Source organism: Myotis yumanensis, unplaced genomic scaffold, assembly GCF_028538775.1.
Source record: "Myotis yumanensis isolate MYYU_CA2020_CCGP unplaced genomic scaffold, mMyoYum1.0.hap1 SCAF_2, whole genome shotgun sequence".
In the NCBI taxonomy this organism is placed as follows: Eukaryota; Metazoa; Chordata; class Mammalia; order Chiroptera; family Vespertilionidae; genus Myotis; species Myotis yumanensis.
The window spans coordinates 174,679,896-174,702,188 of NW_027223753.1; the positions used below are offsets into that span (position 1 = coordinate 174,679,896).

The 22,293-nt window shown below is 58.3% G+C and overlaps 1 protein-coding gene across 3 annotated transcripts; it reads right to left on the reverse strand.

The window, feature by feature from the left end:
* Nucleotides 1–2,242: 2,242 nt before the first annotated feature.
* Nucleotides 2,243–21,702, reverse strand: EPHB3 (EPH receptor B3). Of its 3 annotated transcripts, XM_070406662.1 has the most exons (16): nucleotides 21,177–21,702; nucleotides 12,725–12,789; nucleotides 10,888–11,560; nucleotides 8,458–8,613; nucleotides 7,382–7,732; nucleotides 7,110–7,234; nucleotides 6,774–6,933; nucleotides 6,587–6,695; nucleotides 6,156–6,208; nucleotides 5,080–5,202; nucleotides 4,696–4,943; nucleotides 4,011–4,226; nucleotides 3,750–3,899; nucleotides 3,468–3,661; nucleotides 3,210–3,365; nucleotides 2,243–3,105 (listed from the first exon to the last, which is right to left on the reverse strand). In XM_070406662.1, the coding sequence occupies exons 1-16, from the start codon at nucleotides 21,286–21,288 to the stop codon at nucleotides 2,997–2,999; spliced, it is 3,000 nt and encodes a 999-aa protein (XP_070262763.1). In that variant the 5' UTR covers nucleotides 21,289–21,702; the 3' UTR covers nucleotides 2,243–2,996. The 3 variants fall into 3 exon arrangements, with proteins under 3 accessions (XP_070262763.1, XP_070262761.1, XP_070262764.1); XM_070406660.1 differs by having other exon boundaries at nucleotides 3,750–4,226; XM_070406663.1 differs by lacking the exon at nucleotides 8,458–8,613 and having other exon boundaries at nucleotides 3,750–4,226.
* Between the last annotated feature and the right edge of the window lie 591 nt (nucleotides 21,703–22,293).

Here is a 22,293-nt window from a genome sequence, read left to right on the forward strand (position 1 = left end):
CAGGAGTGTGTGTAATTAACCAAGACTGGGCAGATTAAGACCTCACTTCCCCTCACTCCTTACCTGCCTCCAGGAAAGCCAGGCCCCTCCTGAATACCCTCATTCTTCCTTTGCACGGCCCACCCCTACTTGCACCCCTGCTCAGGTCTGAGGACTCATTCAGGTTGCTGGATTGGTTGAGCAGCCCAGGTAGGAATGCACTGCTGGGATGTCTTTTGCCCTTCCTTCTTTACATCCCTTCCCCCATCTCTTCGGGTGTGAGGGTTGGGAGGCGGGGCCAGGTAACTGAAGTCGTGTGAACCTGAGTAAGGGAGGTGACTTGGGGACATGGTGCGGGTGTGGCTTTGGTAAGTGTGGCGTGCCCCAGCCCGCTGTTTCCGTGTGTGAGCGAGGTGTGCAAGGGGGTGGGGCTTCCAGGCCATCTGGACGCACGTGGAGGGAGGTATGTGCGGTGTGCTGCACCAGACACACAGAGTACCTTATGCACTCTGGATTTCTGGGTCCAAGACGTCCCTCGAAATCTCCGGCCTGGGGGGCACACGCCAAGTGACCCTGGTCACTATGCGGCTCCCGGCCCCCACTTCTCTGGTGCTCCAAGTCCACGATCCCGCCCTCCCTGCGGACCCAGTAGTGGGCGACGTCTGACCTCTTCCGGCAGAGCCCCTATTCCATTCTCCCGCTAACATGGTTAGAGTGGCGGGAGAGGGCGGTGAGGGGGTCGCTCCAGGAGACCTGGGCCACCGACCCTCTCCCGTCCCGGAGCCTGAGAAGTAGGCAGTGGATCCTTGCGCAGGAGCTGGGAGCGGCCCCTTTCCTTTATCTGGGCCTTCACCCGGGAATGCGGCGCGAGGTTCGTCGGACTCCACCCGGCACCGCGTCCCCTCCCCCCGCGCCTGCGACACCTCGCGCCATTGACAGCTCCGGCGCCTAGGCGCACAGCGACCTCGGCCCCGCATCATCCCCCTACCCCCGAGCTCCCCAACCAGGGAAGACAGGAGGCCTCGCAAAGGAGCTCCATCCCCACCCCCTCCGCGCCTTGGGGATGCCACTGCAGCGCGGCGCTGGGCTCCGTGGGGGGAATACTAAGGAGCGGGAGCGGCCGGAGCGCGCGGCGCAGGGGCGGGAGCGGCTGGGGAGCCTGCGCCGCGCGCTCCCTGCGCCCCCGCCTCCCGGGTTCCTTTCTCCCTCCGGGGCAGCCAGCGGTGGGGCACCGAACCAAACCCTCAGTCTCGGACTCAGGCTGCCTCCGTCCTCCCGAGCCTGGTCCCCGGGCCTCCAGGCCTGCAGCCCCGCCAACCCCTAGCTATCACCCCAATTAGAATTCCCCTGCGGGCTCGGCCCGCCTGGAGGCATCCAGTGTGAGGAGCCTCGTCGGATCCAGAAGGCTTTGTCCACGCCCCTCCCCCCACCGGGTCCAGCCAGCAAAGCTCTAATCTAGGCTGTGCAGGTACCTCGGAAACCTATTCCATGCTGCGCAAGGGGTTTACGGTCCAGGGGTCCCTCTTGACGCTGGGAAAACGACTGCACCTGCACCCCCCTCCCGCATTTTCTCCCTTGACATTTCCAGAAGCTGTTTTCCTAACCCTCTCCCTGATTCTTATTATTTATCCTCTGAACCTTTCGAGTGTGCAGGCAGTCTTTGGGTGGGAACCCCAGCCCCAGACCTCATTTATTTGGCTCAGCGACTTGGGGCAAGTTACTTAACCTCTCCCTTTCCTCCTCTGTAGAAAGGAGATAAAAATACTTCCTTCCCAGGCTGGGTTGTTGTGAGATTAAATACGATCTGCGTATAAATGAAGCATTTTAGCTCAGTGCCTGGAGCATAGTAAGTGCTCAGAAAAGAGTAGCCACACTTCTGGGCTGATGTTTGCTGAAGGGAGCTGGCCTCTCCATCTAAACACCATTGTCCTTAGCCACCTGACCCTGGGAGCTGACCAACCCGCTCTACCCTCAGCAACTTGAGACAAGGGTTGTGAAAGGATGTCGGTAAAACACCAATCAGACCCTCCACCCAGGAACTCTGGGCCTTAGAGGGAGCTCTGGGGTACTTTGAGCTCTACTGTCATCACCCACCGCCAAGAAGTTAGATGCACTGATGACAAAGCAAAAAAGGAAAGCTGAGCCTGGATCTGGTCTCCCAATGACTCCAGGAAATTCTGAAGAGCTGGCACCCAGGGGCTGTGAACTTGCACCAGGGCACCAGGGAATCCTGCCTTGGGTGTGGAATAAGAAGGGGCAAGAGAATCGTCTTATTGCCTTTATTCCGCTGACGGCCCAGCTGGCCCCACTGCAGGGCACAGGGCCAAGCTTTTACACGCTCACCCACGCTCTCTGTACACACACACACACACACACACACACACACACACACAACCCATCTCTGGCTCTGAGAGTCAGTCTCTGGGGGGGCAAGGGCTGCTCCTCAGCCTGCCCCTGCCTGCCCTTTTATGACAGCACCAAGGGCGGGGGTGGGGCAGGGCCCTCAGCCCCCAGAACAAGTCCCTGTGCAAACTGGAGGTGCCAGTTGGCTTGGGAATGGGGGTGTCACATTTCCCCATTCCTGGAGTCCCCTCCTTCAGTTCCTGAGGGAGGGACTGCTCTCTTCCTACCTGGGGGGCCAGACCCCTGCCAGGGCTGGGCCCTATGGAACCCAGGCTTACCCCCACCTGCTCCTGCCAGGACCTCCACTGAAGAACAGCCAAGTCTGAAGTGGTGGGGATCCCCCACTGGAGAACAGGAAGGCCTGGGCCCCCGAGGGGCTTGAGGAGGGGTCATCACCCCTCTCCTAATCCATCTTCAATATGAAGAGGTTTTGGGCACACTTTCTGGGGAGGGAGCACAGGCCTGGAGGAGAAGTCCCAGCTTGGGCCTCCCCAAACTTTCATCTTCTGGGCCACAGCCTAAGGCCAGGCATCCAAAAGTCTAATAGTCCAGCTGACCGGTCAGAGTCCCTGCGTAGTCCTTGAGGGGCACACACACCCAGTGGGAGTTGGGTGTCAGACCTGCACGGGCAGCGTCTGGTTCATCTGCAGCCGCATGTCCTGGATACTGCTAAGGATCTTCTTCTGGTGGCCAGCCAAGGTGACTCCGATCCGAAGCAGGTCTCTGCAGATGGATCAAGGGCAGGGTCAGTCCCTCTCCTTCTGCTCACCACCCTGAGCCCAGCTCAGACCCCCTGCCCTGCCCCTCCAAGTCTGAGGCACACTTACTCTGCGGTCATCTGAGCCACCAGGTCAAAGGATGCAAACCCCGCACCGACGAAGCTCTCCTTGTACCGCCCCATCTTAATGGCGTCCAGCCAGTCACCAACTGTCGTGAAGGTTGTGTAATCCGGGACTGTGCGGTCCAGGAGGGGTTGTGACATGCTGTGGGAGAAGGGAGGGACCTGGTAAGTCCTAACGACAGGAGAAGCCGGGGTAGGGCTGCTGGCTGAAGAGCAAGGTCAGAGCAGAAGCAGAGGTACTGACCCAGACTGGGCGCTGGCAATGACCTTCAGACTGGCAGCATTGCGGATGAGCTTGTCCAGGGTGTTGACAATCTGGGAGAATTTGGGCCTGAGGTTCCGGTCCCGCACCCAGCAATCCAGCATGAGCTGGTGCAGTGCTGTGGGGCAGTCCATGGGTGGGGGCAGCCGGTAATCCTGCTCCACGGCATTGATGACCTGAGCCGAGAACAGGGAAACCTGGAGTGAGCAACCATTCCACTCCCCAGCCAGCCCCCACCCACTGGACCACTCTGGTCCCACTCACATCCTGGTTGCTCATGTCCCAGTAGGGTCGCTCTCCATAGCTCATGACCTCCCACATGACGATTCCGTAGCTCCAGACGTCACTAGCGGAGGTGAACTTCCGATAGGCTATGGCCTCTGGGGCAGTCCAGCGGATGGGGATCTTTCCACCCTGGTGGGGGGGGCACATGCCCTTCACCCTATGACTCCGGGCTGATCCCCAGCCCCGAGCCCCTGCCTGGTTGGCCCCGCCCCTAGACTCCCTCCCGGCTGCTTCCAGTACCAGGGAGCTGGTGTAGGTAGGATCAGAGGGGTCATCCTCCAGGAAGCGGGAGAGGCCAAAGTCTGAGACTTTGCAGACCAGGTTGCTGTTGACAAGGATATTGCGGGCAGCCAGGTCACGGTGCACATAGTTCATCTCGGACAGGTATTTCATGCCGGCAGCAATGCCCCGCAACATGCCCACCAGCTGGATGACTGTGAACTGTCCATCGTTGAGCTGGAGGCAACGAGCAAGCTGAATCAGGCCCATCACCTCCCTTCTGGCCCAGGGCCTGCCCTCCCTCTCCAAGTCCTCCAAGACTATGCTTTGCTTATCCTTGGGACCATGTCCAGAGGGCACTGAGAGTAAGGAAGCTGCCCTACTGTGCGGCAGGCATCTTTATACAACATCTCAATCAATCCCCGTGAGGAGCCAAATAGATCCAGCACTCCCATTTTACAGCCAGGGCAGCTAGATTCAGAAGGTAAGCAAAGCCTGAAGTCACACAAGCAGCAGGGACAGAGTCAGGGTGAGAACTGGGGTCTCTCTGGCTCTAAAGGCCCTGCTGGTCCCCTGCGCCAGGCCACCTTAATAAATATCCCTGGACTTGAACACCGTCGTCAGTGCAACTTGTGGGAGGAAGTGGTTTGCCCAACCCAGCTTTTTGGGGCAGGAGAAAGGCGAGGGGCTGGAGGCTGGCTCTTACCCGGAGGAAAGAGTCCAGGGCACAGTTCTCCATGAACTCGGTGAGGATCATGACTGGCCGACTTTTGGTAACCACGCCCTCCAGCCGGATTATGTTGGGGTGGTCAAACTGACCCATGATGGAGGCCTCACTTAGGAAGTCCCGTCGCTGCCTCTCGGTGTAGCCCACCTTCAGCGTCTTGATGGCCACGAACACCTCCCGGCGGCCGGGCTGTTTCAGTCGACCCCGGCACACTTCCCCAAACTCCCCTGCAGGGCACAGGGCACAGGTAGTAAGCTATTTCTGGGAATGCTCCTATACCCAGCCTGCCTCAGCCCTCCCCTGGGGTACCCCCCCCCCCCCCCCCGCCAACCTCCCATCCCCACTGTGCCCCTGGGGACTCACCAGCTCCAATCACCTCCTCAATCTTGACGCAGGACACATCGATCTCCTTGGCAAACTCCCGCACGGCCTCATTAGGGTCCTCGTAGGTAAAAGGGTCAATATAAACTTTCATTCCAGGAGCAACTAGAGGAAGAAAAGGTGGGTGTGAAAGGGGGCGGCTCTTCAGTGAGGGAACTCATCAGTCTGCACCCTCAGGCTGTCACCCCTGGTGGGAGCATAGGTTGTGACCTCCCTGCTAAGCCAGCTCCATATTCCTCTCTGTTGAAGCCACAACTTTCCCCTCCCTCCCACCATCCCTCTGTGAGAACTAGTGACCATAAAAGGCACCTAGGATTCTTCTTCTTTCACCCTCATCTCTCATCATGTCCAAACCTCTCACATTTGCCCCTCCCCCCATTCACACTGCTCCTGTCCTTGTCCAGGCCTTCAACACTCCAACTATTGCAATCGCCTCCCAGCCGGGCTCTCTGCCTCTGGACTTTTCCCACCGATCTACCTGCATACCTGTCTCCCCAAAACAATACTTTCATTGTATCACTCCCCAGCTTGAGAGCCTTTCCCATTACCTATGGTGCAGTCAAGTCCCAACTCCTCTGCCTGCCTTTCACGACCCTCCAAGGACTGGCCGCAAGAACCTAGCCTTGCTTCCCAGCAGCTGTCAAGCCAGTCTTCTCACTGCCCCCACAGTTGGGCACTCTCCCTACCCCACCCACTGCCTTCCAAAGGCTCCTCTAGCCAGGTAATGCTCTCCCCCACCCCTCTAAACCCTCATCCTGCCTGGCTCAGCTCAGCCCAAGGACACCTCCTCCAGGAAGCCTTCCTCTTCTCTGAACCCTTACTGCCCTTGAAACAGGAACACCCAGCTTAACACTGAATTATTCTCTCATTGTTTCCTATGTATACACATCTTGTCTTTTTCACAGGACTAACTGCCTTTGAGGACAGGGGTCACATCTCATTCATCTCTGAGGCTGGTGGGAGTGAGGGAGAGGCTCAGGAAATGGCACTGATTGGAAGCAGGAGGAGGCGTCTCCAAGCCCTGCGGGGACCAAGGGAACTTAAGGAGACAAACTCACTATATTGCTGCAGCTTCTCCGTGTATTCTGAATCGGAGCCATGGCGCTGTTTCCTGGAGGGAGGGGAGGGAGAGGAGGCCTGAGACAAGTCCCACAGCAATCTTGGTTCAGGGGACCCTAGGGCACACAGGAGGGGTAGCGTGCCCAGGGGATGGCCCAGTGCCTGGCTGTAAGGTCGGTGGTTACAGCAGCCACTGGGTCTCTGGGCAAGGGGCTCAGTGGACTTCGTCCACTCTGCCAGTGGCTTCAGGGGGTGCGGAGGGAACAGGTGAGGATGTGGACGTGGACTGGAGAGGACCTTTCCAGCAAGGAGAGCCTGGGCCCAGGGAAGGCTGTGGCTCTGGTTTGACATGGGTAGTGATTCACCTGGGCACCAGGGTACTAAAGAAAAGCCCTAGTCAGCATGGGAGCACACGTGGGCCTGGGAGTACCTGAGGCAGACAACAGCAATGACCACCACAGCCACCACGAAGACAAGCCCAGCCGTGGCCGAGCCCACAATGAGGGGCAGCTGCTCCTGGAGCTGCAGGGCACTGGAGCCTGGAGACGGGAGGGCACTGGTGAGGGGAGGGATGGAAAGTGTGGGCCGGGGCACGAATAGGCACAGAGGGGATGTACCTCTCTCACTTGTGGTCTCAAACTCAGCCGGGTGGCTGTACTGCCCATAGCCAGCGACGGTGCGGGCGCGGACCTGGACTACATAGCGAGCCTCGGGCCGCAGCCCGTCCAGCTGCACAGAGTTCTTCTGGCTGGTCACCGTGGAGGCGATGCCCTCACTCTACACCACCAGGAGGAAGGAGGGTCTCAGTGGGTTCTGAAGCCAGTCAGCCCCTGCCCACCCTCAGGCCCACCCCCACCCCCTCAGGACCCAAGGCCTTGCTCCCAAGGGTCCTAACACTCTCTGGGTGTAATCTTCTTGTCCCAAGGCCTCCTCCTGCCCCTTGAGGCTCTGACCTTCTCAAAGTACTTCATCTCATAGTCCAGGATGACGCCGTTGGGCCGCTCGGGGGGTGCCCAGGACAGTGTCAGGCTGCTGCCTGAGCTGCTGTGCAGGTGGAGTGTAGGCACTTCAGATGGGGCTAGGGGAAGAGTGGGGGCTCACCACCGGTTCCTCCAAGGACCCAGGTCCCATGGGCCCCCTGGTGGTCCGTTGGCAGGCCCTCAGAAACCTCGACTCTGTCTGGGGAAGATGACCCAGGCCCGACCCTCCTGAGTCCCCTCCTCACCAGCCTGGTTGGTGGTGATATTCACAGCCGCGTAGCGGGGCGGCAGAGGGCTCTTGCCCGAGACACCGTTGACTGCCTGCACCTCAAAGGTGTAGCGTGTGTGGGCCAACAGGTGGCTGATGTGGACCCGGCGCTCTGTCAGGCCCAGCTGCCGAGGCACAAACTCTACGTTGTCGTCACAGCGTGAGCAGGCTGAGGCACCCCCGGGCCCAGGGACCCCATGGCACTTCTTGCAGATGACATTGTACAGGAGGTCGTCCCGGCCGCCCAGGTCCCGGGGCTCACTCCACTCGAGGATCAGCGAGGTCTCATTCACATTGGAGATCACACCGCGAGGTGGGGATGGCACGGCTGCAGAGGAGGAGGAGGGAGAAGGCAGTGAGCTAGGGGACCTAGGACCATCCTTCTGCACAGAGTTCCTGCACACTCCAACCTGCTTTTCCCTCCTTGCCTTGGCCTCTGTTTTAATAAGCAGATACCTTTCCTACATACACTTCTTCATTGGACAGACTCCTGGTTAGCCTTCAAGGCTCAACTCGAGATGTCACCTCCTCTTGGAAGCCTTCCTAATGCATCCTCTCCCTGTCCTCTGCACTCCCACAACACAATTCCTGGGCATCCCTCCAGCCTAGCACTTAGCACATTATATGGTCATTATCTGTCTTCATATCTGTTTCTCCCACCAGGTTGCCTTTTGGGCAGTGACTGTATCTTATTCTCTTCCACATCCCTGGTGCCTGGCACAATGCCTGGCACACCAAAGGCCAGAGCAGGGAGAGAGCGGGACACCAGGCGGCTCCATGGATGTGAGGACCGCTCTAGGGTTAGAGCTGGGCCAAGAGAGCCACGGTTCTCCACAGAGGAAGATGGACTAGAAGGCCCCAGCCAGATCCTGATGTTCAACAGCTAGTAGGTGCTCATTAAATGTTGGTGGAAGGACCAGTCACTTTCTAGCTGAGCCTCAGTTTCCCCATATGGAAAATGGAGATATTCATAGTGACCGTTTAGGCCCTCCAAGGCCGGCCGGCAGAGGCAAGGCCTGGAGCCAGGGCCTGTGAGGAGGCGCGTTCACTCACTGGTACAGGCACTGTCTGCAGAGTCCGAATCTGCACGGTAGAAGTTATTGTGGCAGGTGCAGATGCTGGCGGCTGGCGAGGTGGTGCGGCTGTTGGGGGGGCAGGGGAGACAGGGCCCCTCTCCCTGCTTCGCCTTGTAGCTCCCAGGGGGACAGGCTGTGGGGGAGAAGAGGAAGGGCGTGCTCAGCTCCCTTCCCTGCAGACACCAATCCTCCACATTACCGTGAGAATCTGGCCCTTCCCCAGCACAGGTCTTGGCCCCTCCACCTTCTAGACTGTGGGGGCCACGCTGGTATTGCCCAACTCCACCTGCAGCTACAAAAGGCCCTTTTTCCCCGTGGAAACCCCACGTCAGCGAATTCCTCCCCGACCCTGCCCCCAACCTGGTGCCCCAATGATGAAGACTTCAGCCTGGACAGCCTGGGCTTGTAGAGACAGGGAAGTGAGAAGAGGAAGAGGCGGAAGATGGGAAGAGCCCACTAGCAAACTGGCAGCACCCTCTGCTCCACTGGGATGCCCCACCCCTCTCTGAAGCCCGAGGGAAACCCTGGGACCCTCAAGGCCACTCCAGGAGATGGGGGCCTCTGAGCTTCACAACCAACTTCTCTCCCCACCCACCAGGAGCAGGGCAGCAGCTTCTTTCTGCCCTTGGGCAGGACTGGGGGCAGAAGTGGGGTGAGGAAAGGAGAGAAAAAAAGCAGGCCTGAAAGCTGGGGTCACCTGGAGTTCAGAGGCCTCAAAGCATCCCCAAGGGGAACCCCAGGCTCCAGAGAGCCCAGAGCTGGATGCCTGAACACCCCTTCTCTGCTGCCTCTCCTGCTATCTACCACCTGCGCTTGGGCCCGGGACCTGGGCTCCGTCTGATCTACGATGGCCATATAATTTATTATTCAAACTGGAATATTTCCAGAGTGGAAGGGATCGTTAGTAATAATCATGTTAGGACAATGGGCATAAACTAGGAATGCCCTGGACACACTAAAGCGGGTGGCCACCCTCTCCACAAATACTGCCTCTGGGGAGGTCATCCAGCATGTGGAATGCCCAGGGTTGGGGCTATGCCTCTCTGGGGTTTAATCTCCCCTCACTAAGGTGATATTCCATCCAAGCTCTTTTGAGCCAGTGGGGGAGGGGGCAGAGGCCAGGCCAGCCTGGTTGCTATGGGAACCAGTGTGCATTTCCTGCCAGGGACCTGCGGAGTGTTAGCCCCTCTTCAGGCTGTCAGGCTCATCACCCCCACCCCCTTTCTCCACTTAGGAAGAGGAAGTCTGGGGGCAGGTTCCCTTAGAAAAGTGAGAGGGGCCTGGCAAGGCACTATTCACCTTCTCAGGACAACACCCAACACTAGCCTCACAGGCAGGTTGGGGCAGCCAGCCCCTCAACTTAGGCTATGCATAGGGCCAGCTCCCATCCCTCAACAGAATCGGACAAAGGGGACAGAAGACAGGCCCGGGCACCTTGTCCTGCGTGGTAAAGCGCTGGACGAGGCTTTAGGCCCAGCTCCCACAATCCCATCTTTGAGGCCTTGAGTGCAGAACCTCTCTGAGACTCAGTTTCCTTATTGGCAAAATAGGGGACATAACTGGAATCGGCCTCAAAAGGTTGTGGTGAGACTCAAATAAGAGAAGTCCTGTACACTGTCAGGTCTTAGGAGCACGCTGCAAGCCACCAGAGACAAGCCTCCTAATCTCCTCGGGTAAGAAATACGGACAAACCCCCTTCCCACCCCCGATCCCCGTGCAGCCCAGGGCTCCTGAGAGTCAACTGAACTCCCACAGCATTTGTGCTCGCCACGTGCCAGGCACGGCTCCAAGGCTTCACAGGCACCTACTCAGGTAAGCCCCACTCCGCCTCCATAAAGAAATCATTACTGTCCCTGTTCTGCACATGCGGAAACGCAGGTTCATGAGTTAAGCAATTTGCCCAAGGTCTCACAGGGCAGAGGCAGGACTCAGGCTTCAGGGGCTGGGTCCCAGTGCATTGTGCCTAAGTACCCGCCTTTCAAGGGGCAGATAAGACCCCCAAGGTGAAAGGGCCAAGCACGCGGTGCCACAGCCCCTGTCGCCACAGCTGTATTTCCAGGGTGAGGCGTACCCTTGGGGTGGGACAAACAGGCATCTTTGCTGGCCTCCCGAGTCTCTGACCAGGTTCTCCAGGGGCCTCCTTGTCAAGATTTCTCCTGTCTCCCCTTCCTCTCTATTTAGTTTAATTTTTTCCTTCTTTTTATCCTGGTACCTCTCCTCATCTTCTCTCGGCTCCCTCCTTGCAGCACATTCTCTGCACCTGATACCCCTCTTCCCTTTCCTCCCGCACCCCAGACCTGACACCAGACTACCTTGCCTGGCAGGTAGGAAGCAGTGGACAGGGGGCAATAGGCAGCTGTGGCCCAAGCCCTTCCCTCCCTCTCCCCCCAGGCCAGTCCCCACTCACGACGGCACTGGGTCTCCTTGGCAGCTGGCTCATGGCCGGTGGCACAGGTGCAGGCGCCCACAGGCACCATCCACTCCCCGTCACCGTTGCAGTAGAGCTTGAGTGGCACTGACACCTCTACAGCATTAGCGATACAGGTGCCAGGGGCAATGACCAGTGAGGTGGGCTCGGCCCCAGTGAGGGTCTCTGGGAAGAGGGCGAAGCCTGCAGTGGTGGATGCACACTTCTTATAGAAGGCACGCACGGAGATGAGTGACATGCAGGCACCCTGGTCCTGGAAGGCCAAGTAGAAGCCGGCCTTGGACAGCGGCCCGAAGCTGCGCACCTTGGTGTTGACACGGCCGGCATCGAGCCTCGAGAAGCTCTCATCGGGCGCGATGGTGTCCACCTTTACGTAGGGATTCTCCATCCAGAAGGGGGAGGAGGCCGAGGCCACATCGCTGTCAGCCTCGTAGTAGAAGAGGTTGAAGGTCTCCTTGCAGGAGCCGGGGATGTTGGGGATGCTATTGCAGTCACGCACAGTGAACTTGAGCTCTACGTAGACCCGCTGCACATCTCGCCGCCAGATGAACCCCGTGCGAAGCCAGTTGTTCTGGCTTGACTCGCGCACGTTACACACCTGGTACGTGCGGATGGGGTTCATGGCCTCGTCGTAGCCACTCACCTCTTCCCACTGTACATGGGCCAAGTGAAAAAGACAGGGAGTGAGCACCAACATTGGCCAGGTGCTCGCCACATGCCCAGATCTGCTATATTTACTTCACAGAGATGCTTCTGCAATGTAGTAGCTGAACACACAGACTATCTGGGTTCAAATCCCAGGTCTCTGCATGCTGTGTAACTCGGGACAAGTCACTTAACTTCCCTGTGCCTCCATTTCCCCATCTGTAACGTGGCAAGAATAAAGACGTACAAGGAATCAATGACTTTAAGTGCATAGAGCACTTAGGGCACTTGATAAATACTACGTGAGTATTAGCCGTAATGTTTATTTTCTTTGTGCCTTAATGTCAGTGGCAGTAAAAAGGGGCTGATTGGAAGTAAATGAGGCTATGAGGAAGTAAAACATGTAACAGTGCCTGCTATAGAGCAAGCATTCAGTAAAATTGGCTGTCACATTACCCTTTACAATAACCCCATGAGAAGGTGCATCTGTTGTCCCCGCTCTAGAGAAAAGGAAGTCAGGGCTCACAAAGGCAGGGATTTGCCCGAGGTCACACAGTCAGGCCTGGTGACCGAGGCCTGCAGTGCCACCAAACCCTCGTGTTCCGGGGCTTAGTGAGGTTGTGGAGGCCAACTAGGGAGGTTAATTAGAATATTTCAGAGATGTCAGGACTACAGGAATTTAGTAACCAAGACACGGAGGCCCGGAAAGGTAAACTGCCTTGCTCAAGGTCACAGAGCAAGTTCGAGATCTGGGACCGAGGTTTCCTGGTTCCCAAGCCAGTGCTCTTCCAGGGACCCAGGAAGGAGGGAGAACGCCAGGGCCGACAAGCAAAGGGCTGGTCAGGCTGGAGAGGGGAGAGGGACGGGAATAGGCTGAAGACAGGCTGGGGGGTGGGTAGAGAACGGGACAGAGATGATGTATGTGGGAGGGGGACACAGGCAGGCTGGAGGATGAGAGATGGGCCATCAGGCAAAGAAGGCAGGTGACAGGTGAAAAGGATGGGGATGCTGCGGGAAGTGAAACTGACAGGCAGAGCAGAGAGAGAGAGAGAGAGAGAGAGAGAGAGAGAGAGAGCCCTGTTCTCCAGCCCTGGTATAACCAGGAGGACGGATGCTAGCGATGCCAGGGGCAACCAACATTCAGGAGAGAGGGTGAGGAAGGAAGTCTTACCCCACTTTCTGGATGAGATGTCCACGCCAACTCAGATGTCACCCATTTTGTGTCCATGAGGGTCTCTGGGGGAGCAACCGAAGAAAACAGGTCAGGGGCCAAGCTCCGAATGGGAAGGAGAAGGTCACCCAGTAAAAGCCAAACACACCCCACCCCTCCCCTAAGTCCCCAAACCCCTCAGCAGCTCCCCTGCCCTGGAGAAGACCCTGCAGCCCTCGCCAGGGATGTCACGTCAGGCCAGCTGAGAGTGGGTGTTTGCTGCTGACCCCAGGCCTGGGTTAATGAAGCAAGAGCCAGGGCCAGTTCACACACCTACAGTCTCGGCTAATCTCCACACAAAGGGCCAGCAGGGCCTTTATGCTGGAACAAAGGGCCGTGTGCTTCAGACCCTGCTGCCCAGGCCTCCCCTGACTCCATTCCCAACACAAAGGCCCAGATCCACACAAGCCCAGGGAAGGGGAGGGCAGTCACAGGCCAGAGCCCACTCCGCCTCAGCCTCCCTCCCACTCAGCCACCTGGGGGATGGGGCAGGAATGCTCTTTGAGGGTGGGAAGAAGGCCACCATGACCCAGACCGGCTCCTTGAGAGCTAGTGCAGTTCTCCCCTCAATCTTTAGATAAAGGTACTGTTGGTGTACACCTTTCACAGACGAGAAAACCAAAGCTCAGATAAATATATGGCCTAAAGTGCAACTGCTAGGAGGTGGGGTGAAGGGCTGAAGGGTGGTTCAAATTCAGGTCTATCTGACTCCACAACTAACCCCTTAACCAGGGCAATGTGCTCCTCTGTAAAAGAGGAACAGGGAAAGCTGCTGTGTATCCTTTAAGTCCCAACCAAGCTGTCACCGCCTCCAGGAAGACTTCCCTGAATCCCTAAGTCAGGGTTAGGTGCCTTCCTTGGGCATCCAGGGCTAGAGGTTTTGTCACAGCACCAATCCTTTTCTGACTTGTGGTTCCTTATCTATTTCCCCTTGCTCTGCCACAGGAGGAACCCATGAATGTTTCCGACATAAACTTGCTCCACTCAGAACCTGGCTCTGGGTTCTGGCTGGACAACTCTGCTCTCTGACAGCGTGACCCCAAGATCAGATCTAGGGGCAGGCAAGAGGGGAGAGAAGTGCCAACGAGCCATCCTCCCCTCAAGTCTGAGCTGGAATGGGGCACGGTCACCCCAGAACTTCTGGAGGCCTCTACATCAGCAGTGGGGCAGGTTGAGAGCACCCAGAGGGAAAAGACCCAAACCCCACAGGCTCCAGGCTGGCAGCCTTGCTTGGTTTCCTGCGGATGGATCTGAGCTGAGGGTGGTGGAGGAGGCAGGGGTGGCCCTGGGGCCCAAGTGATGCCAGGGGGGCAGCCAGGCAGCAGCCATTCACTTTGAGTGAGGCCGGTCCTCTCCCTGCAGCAGCGCTGGTCCCTGGAGGGCAGGCTGCAGGGTGAGTCCTCCCAGCCTCTTGGTCGGTGGCCTGACAGGCCCCTCTGGCAGACAGACACCAACATTGGGTGGGGGGCGGGAGGGACGAGGAGATGGGCAGAAGCAGGGGCCCAGAGACAGGCAGGGAAAGAGGCTGGCGGGCAGAGCAGGGGCCTCCTAGAGGCGGACGGTGGGGTGGGCGGCACCCGAGCAGGAGGATGTGAGAGATGGCTGGTTGGGACCAGACAGCTGGGATGGCCGGCGGCGGCGCACTACAAAAGACAGTGAGATGGAGAGACAAGGAGGCCCAAGGAGACGGAGGCAGAGAGGGAGGTTGCCAAGTGGCCTCTTCCCCAGCCAGCAGTCCCAAGTAGTCCTGTCCCTGGGAGCCAGCCCAGCCAAACGCACCCCTCCCCCAGCCCGCCAGCCAGTCCGCCTGCTAGTCTGCCCGCTGCCCGCCACCCGCCCGCCGCCCGAGCAGGCAAGGCTCCCACCGCTCCCTCGGCTGCCTCCCTCCTCCCTCTCTCGCACTTCCTTCTGCTCAGCCTGTGCCAAACCCATCTGGAACTGTTTAAACCCAAATATTCAGCCCCCTCCCCCCTTCAGCCAGATTCCTCCACAGTTTAAAACAAGCCCTGCGCTGGCTCTGAGGGAGGGAGTGGAGGGAGGAGGCGTGGGGAGGTGGGAAGAGGGGGGTGGGCAGGAGAAAGGGGGAGGCTCTTCATTTCTGTTTAATTTCTGGGGAGAGAGCAAGGGAGGGAGGGAGGGGATCGGCCCTTGGCCATCGCTCAGCCTTGGCCATCGCTCAATCTCCGCACATTTTTCCCATTAATGAGGAGAGGACTTGGATTTCGAGTCATGTGTGCCTGAGGAAGGGCTCCGGTCACCCTGATGAGGAGGGGGCTTGCTCTTGGGGGAGAGGAGGGGTCGGCTTCCTTCAGCAAGGCAGAGGCCTGAGGTGCCTGTGTCCCAGCCTCAGAAGGGTGTATGTGTGTGTGTGTGGGGGGGGGGGGGGGCGTGCAGAATCCCCCTGTCTGTGGCAATGGGAGGGAGAGACCCAATCCAGCAGAGCCCACCTTTTTTCTGCTATGTGGTGTGTGTGTGTGTGTGTGTGTGCGCGCGCGCGCGCGCGTGCGCATGTGTGTGTGCTGGGGTTGGGGTAAAGGATATGAGGTGTGGGGATAAGGACAAAAGAAAAGTGAGTGAGCAGTTTCCAAACTCTCCAGCTGTTGCCTGCACCCCTGCCCTCCTCTGTTCCACCATGTGGCTGCTGCAGGGAGACCAGAGAGCAGCTGGCCACTCCCAGATACAGAATTTGGTCAGGCAGGGAACCCCAACGGCCCCACAAAAGTAAGCAGGGAAGTGGACCCTAGGCCTGGGGACTTTCTGGAACTGGGCCTTCAATGCTCAGAAGCGAAGCAATTGCACTTCCAGAGCGACAGAGAGAAGCCGCGTGGCAGCAGCTGTGTGGCCCTCGCCTGTGCACAAACATACAGACATACACGACTCACCCCGTTCTCTCTCAGTGGCTAGGTTCATTCCCCACCCCTGGGGCCAAAGAGTGACAAGTCAACACATATGGGGGCCAAAAACACACAAAGCCACAGCTGCCTGAAGACACACACGGCTTCACACATAGCCATGGTCTGTCTCTCTCAGACACTCGGATGCATATGGTACAAACAGATTAGTCTTCTTTAGACGTTCACATACGGTGAAACTTTCCTACACACAGATCTGGCTTGCCTTACACCAAGAGTCACTCTCACAGCCTTCATATGTGCAGATTTCCTGAGACATAGGCGTACACGGAGGGACACACACCCAACTGTACATTCTCCTTACACACCCAACCGCACACACTATTGCCAGCCACAAGGCACAGTTTTGAGTGTAGTCAAGTGCAAAGAAAAACACCAGTTTTCCTGTACAGACTCTTACATGCTCTTACATAGTCACACACACGTCACACACACTAGCAACAGCTGCACACACACAGAGGCCCATTTGCACTGAAACATGCTGCAGGAGCATACAGACACAGTGTGAGTTTGTGTAAAGGCTCAGAGGTGCATCCTTCACGCACATGCAGCACACACACACACACACACACACACACACACACACTGCAAGTACAGTCTTCCTATGGGAAGAGTTGGGAGGGGGAGTGTGTGCTAAGAAAGCAGTGGTACTGGGCTGCCTGGACCAGACCTGCTTCCTGTCACCCTGGCACATGCTGGAGCTGTCACAGGTCACAAGGCTGGGGGTGGCGCAGGGGCATGAAGATGGTTCTGGGTGGGGCTGGGTGCAGCCTCCCCAGGTAGAGCCCTTGGCCAAGCAGCAGGCCACTTTCCTGCCAGCACAAAGGCACTGTCTGCAGGGCCCCTGAGCCGTTGGGGAGGGGGTGGCATCATGAAGAGATCTAGCCCCGGGAACTGCAGGCAACACTTCCACACATAAGTTGGGGGCCCAGCATGAGGAGAACGGGGCAGCCGGCCTGTGTCTGAGAGCTTCACTGGGCTGCCCTGGTACAGGGGCAGCCAACTAGGAGCCTGCCACCTGCCCTGGTCGCACCTGCCAGGCCCCACAGCACCCTACCTGGGGAATAGGGGTGTCAGTGAAACACAAGGAACTAAAAAATTCTAGAGATAAGCAAGATGCCTCCAAGCCAAATTCCAGCCCAGGGACGCTGAGGTGGGGAAAAGGTCTTTCCCCGGGGCTGGAGCAGCAGAGTGTGTGTGTGGGGGGGGGGGGGGGGGGCAGGAGGACAGAGGGGCTGTGGTCTGGGTGAGGAGGTGCATCCCAGAGTCCTGCCTGCAAAGAGAGAACGAACTTCATGCTATCCCTGAGTTGCACCCCCCCCCCCCCCACACACACACAGGGTCCATATCTCAGCCAACCAACTCCAGGAATCTGTCCCCAGTCTTCTCTCATGGTATATATGCATGCACCAACCTGCACACTCCGGGTGGTTAGCCTGAGGAGCAAGGGGTCTAGGGGGAACCCTGCCATGGGACCTAGAGGAGCCTACCTCACCCAAGGCCACCTCCCTCATCCACATGCCCCTGCTGTAGCCCTCAAGTCTGGAAAGGAGGAGTGGGGAGCATCTCAGAACAGAGAACACATTTTGTTTTTCATTCTTCCCCTCAGATCATGGGGATTTATAATTAAATAAACCTGAGAGGGAGGAGAAGGGAGGAAGAAGCACAGGGCAGGGAGCCCAGATGTCTCAGGGCTCACCCATGCCCCCCACCCCGGTCCTGGCCCTGCCAGCCAGTCAGGAGGATGGATGGAGAGCTAGCCCTTAGGTGAGGCCTTTGAGCCCTTCCCAGGGATCCAGGTCACAGTGGGTCTGGCCAGGAGTCTGGGGACAGAAGGCAATAGGAGACCTGGCGCCAGGGCCAGCCCCCAGGGCAAGGGGCCTCTCCCACCCCATCAGGTGCCCAGCTATACCCAGCCTCCCTCCCCACACTCTCCCCTCCCCCAGCTGCCCAATCCCGACAAACCAGTTTGACTCAGCACAACAGGCAGGGCTACAATTTTAAAACTATGCAGGCCTGGTGATTCAGCCTCTTCATGCTGTTTAATTAGTATAAGGCCGGTGGCGGAGGGTGGCGGAGGGTGGCGGAGGCCTTGCCCACGGCAGCTTCAGCTTTAGCTCTCTGCCGCTGAGGCCACAGCAGCGGTGGCAGCAGCAGTTCTGGCTAAAGGGGAAGCAGTGACAAGCAAACTGGTCCCCCCAAATGCCTGCCACTGTCCCTCCGCAGCAGCTCTTTAGTGCCAGCTCATGACAAACAGGGAGGGAGGGTGGGGGCCACCAGAGGCAACTCAAACAAGTGAGCTGGCCACAAAAACCCCAGGCCATTGTCCCCCCTCAGCCACCACCTACACAGTGGCCACTGCTGCCGCCTGAGAAAGAGCCTGAGAAAGAGCTTGAGAAAGAGCGGTCGCACACCCTGCCTCTTTCCCTCAGGGACCCATTCCCCTGCAGCCGCAGCTCAGCTAACGTGGCTTGGGGCTTGGCCGGGAGGGGGCTGCGCTGGCTTTCCATCTCACAACTGTTTCTCTTTTCTCCAAAGGGTTTGACATTTCCAGCAGGGGCCTCCCCATCCCATCACAGGTGTAATGGACCTATGGTTCAAACAGCCTTCCTCATCCCACACCCCGTTCCTGGTCTGCTCGCCTACTGGATCCCACTCCCGTACCCGTTCTTGGTTCTGAAACAGAGAATGATCTTGGCTTGGGAGACTAGAGAGCATTACTCGAAAGGAAAGTGAGCAACAAGGTGGTCTTGTTTCCCTGTGTCTGTGGGTAAATCCGCGGGCAACTCTGTGTGTGTGTGTGTGTGTGTGTGTGTGTGACCTCAAGCGTGTTGGGGGGTGGGGTAATCAATCAAAGGGCAAGAGGAGGGGTATTTCTTTAACCAGGGAGGACAAGCTAGTTGGCTCCATCCTCACAGAAAACTAATGCAATCCTTTGATACAGAGTTTTACTGAACCCCAAGTGTGCAGGGAGGGAAGAGCAACCGGGTACTAGAGAGTATCTAATGAGTGGGTCCATGAGGGGCAGCACCCTTAGCTCAAGGCCCCTGAGCCTAAATATAATGCCCTCCTCCCCCAGCCCCCCATGCAGAGAGCCAAAGTCTCCCCTAGGCCCAGGGCAAACTATATACTGGCAAAGCCAAATGGAAGGAGACTGGATCACCCCGCCCGTAGAGCTTGGGGCGCTGAAGAAATCTTCAGTGCTTGCTCTCTGGTCACAGCCCAGGACCTCCAAGTCTACCCATCCCACCTTCCAGCTCCAGAACAGGGGTGGGGGACAGGCTGGAGTCAGATAAGCTCTCTTCCCATCCTTTTCCTTCGCGCTGCTCAGAGCTGAAGGGAGAGGGAGATGAGGTGACAACTTCTCCCTCTTCAGACCAACCTTCCCTCCCCCATTATTTTTTCCTGTGATTTCCCTCCAACACGGTAAGGGCACAACATAAATTTTCACTTCTGAGGTCCCCCAAGGAGCAAACCCTAGGGTAATAATAACAATAACAGCAAGTCCTTGAATAGCCATAGCTATGTGCTAAGAACTTTATACACATTAAGGATTCAATAGCCGTAGGAGGTGGGTACTATCCTATTCCATCTCCCAGTGAGGGAGAACTGGAGGGTGAGTAGGGGTACTGGCAGGGCTAGGATCAAGGCCCTGAGGCATCTCTCCTTTTCCTTTCATTTTCACACACACAAACCGAAGACACTAGGGTCTGAGGTTGGCAAAAGGAATTGTTGAAAGCCACCCTCCGGAGGCACTGCTGCTTCCTAGGGGCACATTGGCCTGGCCTCTCACAGCTGAGGGGGCAGGAGAGGGATGTGGGAGAGGCTACAGCTCATCAGGTCTCTGTCTCCTGGTCAGCCCCTCAGGTCCTTGGTCTCCAGATGCCAGCTCCTGCTAGGGCCTGCCTCAAATTGTGAGGGGTGAAAAGGATGAGGACAGGGAGGAAAAAACAGAAGGGGGGGGGGGGGCTCCTCAGGTAGTCGTACCTCACCTGACCCAAACCACACCCACAACAAGGGCCCTGGGGCCTGGCACACATAGCCCCATAAGCGTGTGTGCCTGTGTCGCCTCTCCTGGGCTAAGACACAGACCTGAGAACTCCATCAGGCTCCCTGGCTCACACCCTTGAGGCAATCAACAACAAAGCCCCACTCCGGTTTCTCACGCCAGCGATCCTATCACACACATGTGGATGAGTGTGCACAAGTGTGGGCGCGACCTTGGTGTGTCTGTCTGAATTTGCATGTGTCCGGCGGTGGGACTTGGTCTGTCAGCACCAGTGGGCTCAGAGATAAAAGGGGTGGGGGGTTCATAGGAACGTTGTTCCCTAGAGAAAATCAGAAAGCCCAGAAGATGCCTTTCTCTCGGAACTGTGTGTGTTTCTTTTTTTCCTTCCAACCTTTAACTTTACCCATTGTGAGCATATGAACAAATCAAGTCATACAGAAGTCGTTTTTGTTCTTCAACTAAGAAAGTGACTAGATCTGTTAAAGATATCAAAAATAAGTGCTGCCTATATTCTAATTTCCCCCAAATTTCAGGGGTGCCCTTCCCTCCACCTTACAGAAGGTTTTTCTTCCCTCATTTAATGGCTCGGACATTTTTGAAATTGTGTGTGTGTGTGTGTGTGTCGTTCAATGTCAGTGCCCCTGTCCCTGGCAGGCTTGTGTCAAGTGGCATGTGAGTGAGCTCTCGCACCAGGGCCGACAACACTTGGGCTGTTCATCCAAGTACAATCACTGGGGAGTTGGAGCTACCCTCTCAGCAGCAGTCTCGGCAGGTTTCACAGAAGCTACTGAGAAGCCCGGCCTTTCCCCACTGGCTCATGGGTAAGGCACAGGGCTCCAGTGCTACCTGGGGCAAACCCCACCACCTCCGGGGCTCGATGGAGACCGGAGCACTGGGGGGTGTCCTGCTAGAAGGTGGAGGGAGACCCGCAGAGCGGTGTGCAACTGGCACGCAGTCAACCATCAACAATAACAGGCCCCCGCCTCTTCACCCTCCGCAGCCATCCCCCGACAAAGCGGGGTGCACTCATTCACACTCCCACAATGAACTCCAACGGGTTCCTAACCAACGCCGCCCCCCCACCTGGGGATCCCGCTTCCCACAACTCTGCCGCAGCCTCGGAGCCTCCGCCTTGCGGGGGTCGCCCACACTGGCTCGCCTCCCCGAGGTACCGAGGCCCCGCTTCTCCGCGGGGTACTCGCACAAAAGTGCGCGGCGCGGCCAGGACTCTCGGAGGCGCTCGACCCGAGTCCAGCGGCCCGCGATCGTACAGCCCGTGCAACCGCCGGCCTCGGAACCAGCCGGAGCCTCCGAGGCGTCTCGGTGGGCGTCCTCGCCGCCCTCTCCTCCTGCCACGCGAGCGGGCGCAGGTGGGGACCCTCCTCCGGCGTGCTCTCGGTCCGTATCGGAACCACACTGCGGGCTCTCTCCGGCCCACGCCCGGGTGAGCGGAGCACCTGAACCCTCGGACGCGCCCCCCGACGCCGCTCACCTTCGAGCGCGTGGCAGCCGGCGGGCAGCAGCAGCGGCAGCAGCAGCAGCGGAGGGAGCAGCGGCAGGAGCAGCGGCGGCGGCGGCGGCGGCGGCGGGCGGGCTCGGGCCATGGCCGTGGGGGGCTCCGGGAGCCGAGCCGGGCCGCGCCTAGCCGCGCCGGCGGGGCTGCGGACGCCCGGGGGAGGGTCCGCTCTTCGGGCTCCGCGGCAGGCTCGCGCACAGTCCCCGGAGATCGGGCCAGGAGGGGGTGCAATTCAGGCGAGCGGCTCCGGGACCGAGGCAGCGCCTGGAGCCGGCGATGCTGGCAGGTCGGTCCCGCGGGAATCCGGACAGACCGGTCCAGGAGGATAGGGCGCTGGAGAGCTCGGAGCCAGAGGTCTCGGGGAGGCCAGCCAGAGCGAGAGGGCGCAGGTAGTCGTCGTTCGGGGTGCACGGTAATCCGGGGTACGCCGCGGGCTCGACTCGGATCCGGGGCTCGGGGTGCGCGGGCCGTCAGGGGTCCGAGGACGGGTCTTTGCCGCGCCGCTCACGTACTCACTTCTGCTGTGCCCGGCGCTGGCGCGGCCGCTCTGGGCGAGGGGGGCGGACACGGCCGCGTGCCAGTCAAGCCCGAGGCCCGCCTCTAGCCACGGGCCGCCCACTCACAGGCCGCCAGGAGGGCTGGCTCTGTCCCGACAGCGCTCTGCTGGAGCTCAGTTGGCGGCGCCTCCATCAAGCCCATCCTCAGGGTCTACAAGCCCTGGAGTGGGCGGGGCCAAGGAAAAGATGAATTAGATTGGGCGGAGCAACACAGTCCATCAGAGGGAAAACCCGCCTCCTGTCGCTTGTTGGTGGTTAGTAACCGAGGAGCTGCTAGCCAGGTACAATGAACCGGGGGCGCCCTCCTGTGGCCGGTCCATGCCCAGAGACGTCCCCACGTGGCTTTCTGTTCTCCAGGCACATCCAGACCCTAAATTCAGTTTAGGTACTATCAGGAGGCACTCACCTGGACATATTCCGTGACCAAGGCCTTCTCGCTCATTCATCATTCATTCATTCATTCATTCATTTATTCATTTGTATACTTCATCCTTCTTTGAGCCAAAGACTCCAGTAACTGGCGCTACAGCAATGGA

Bases quoted from the DNA above. Each gene is read 5' to 3' on its own strand.
- EPHB3 (XM_070406660.1), bottom strand. From the start codon at position 21,288: ATGGCCCGAGCCCGCCCGCCGCCGCCGCCGCCGCCGCCGCTGCTCCTG. The intron at 4,227-4,695 runs GTAAGAGCCAGC...CGTTGCCTCCAG, and splicing joins CCCTGGACTCTTTCCTCCGG to CTCAACGATGGACAGTTCAC. The intron at 3,106-3,209 runs GTAAGTGTGCCT...ATCCATCTGCAG, and splicing joins GTGGCTCAGATGACCGCAGA to AGACCTGCTTCGGATCGGAG.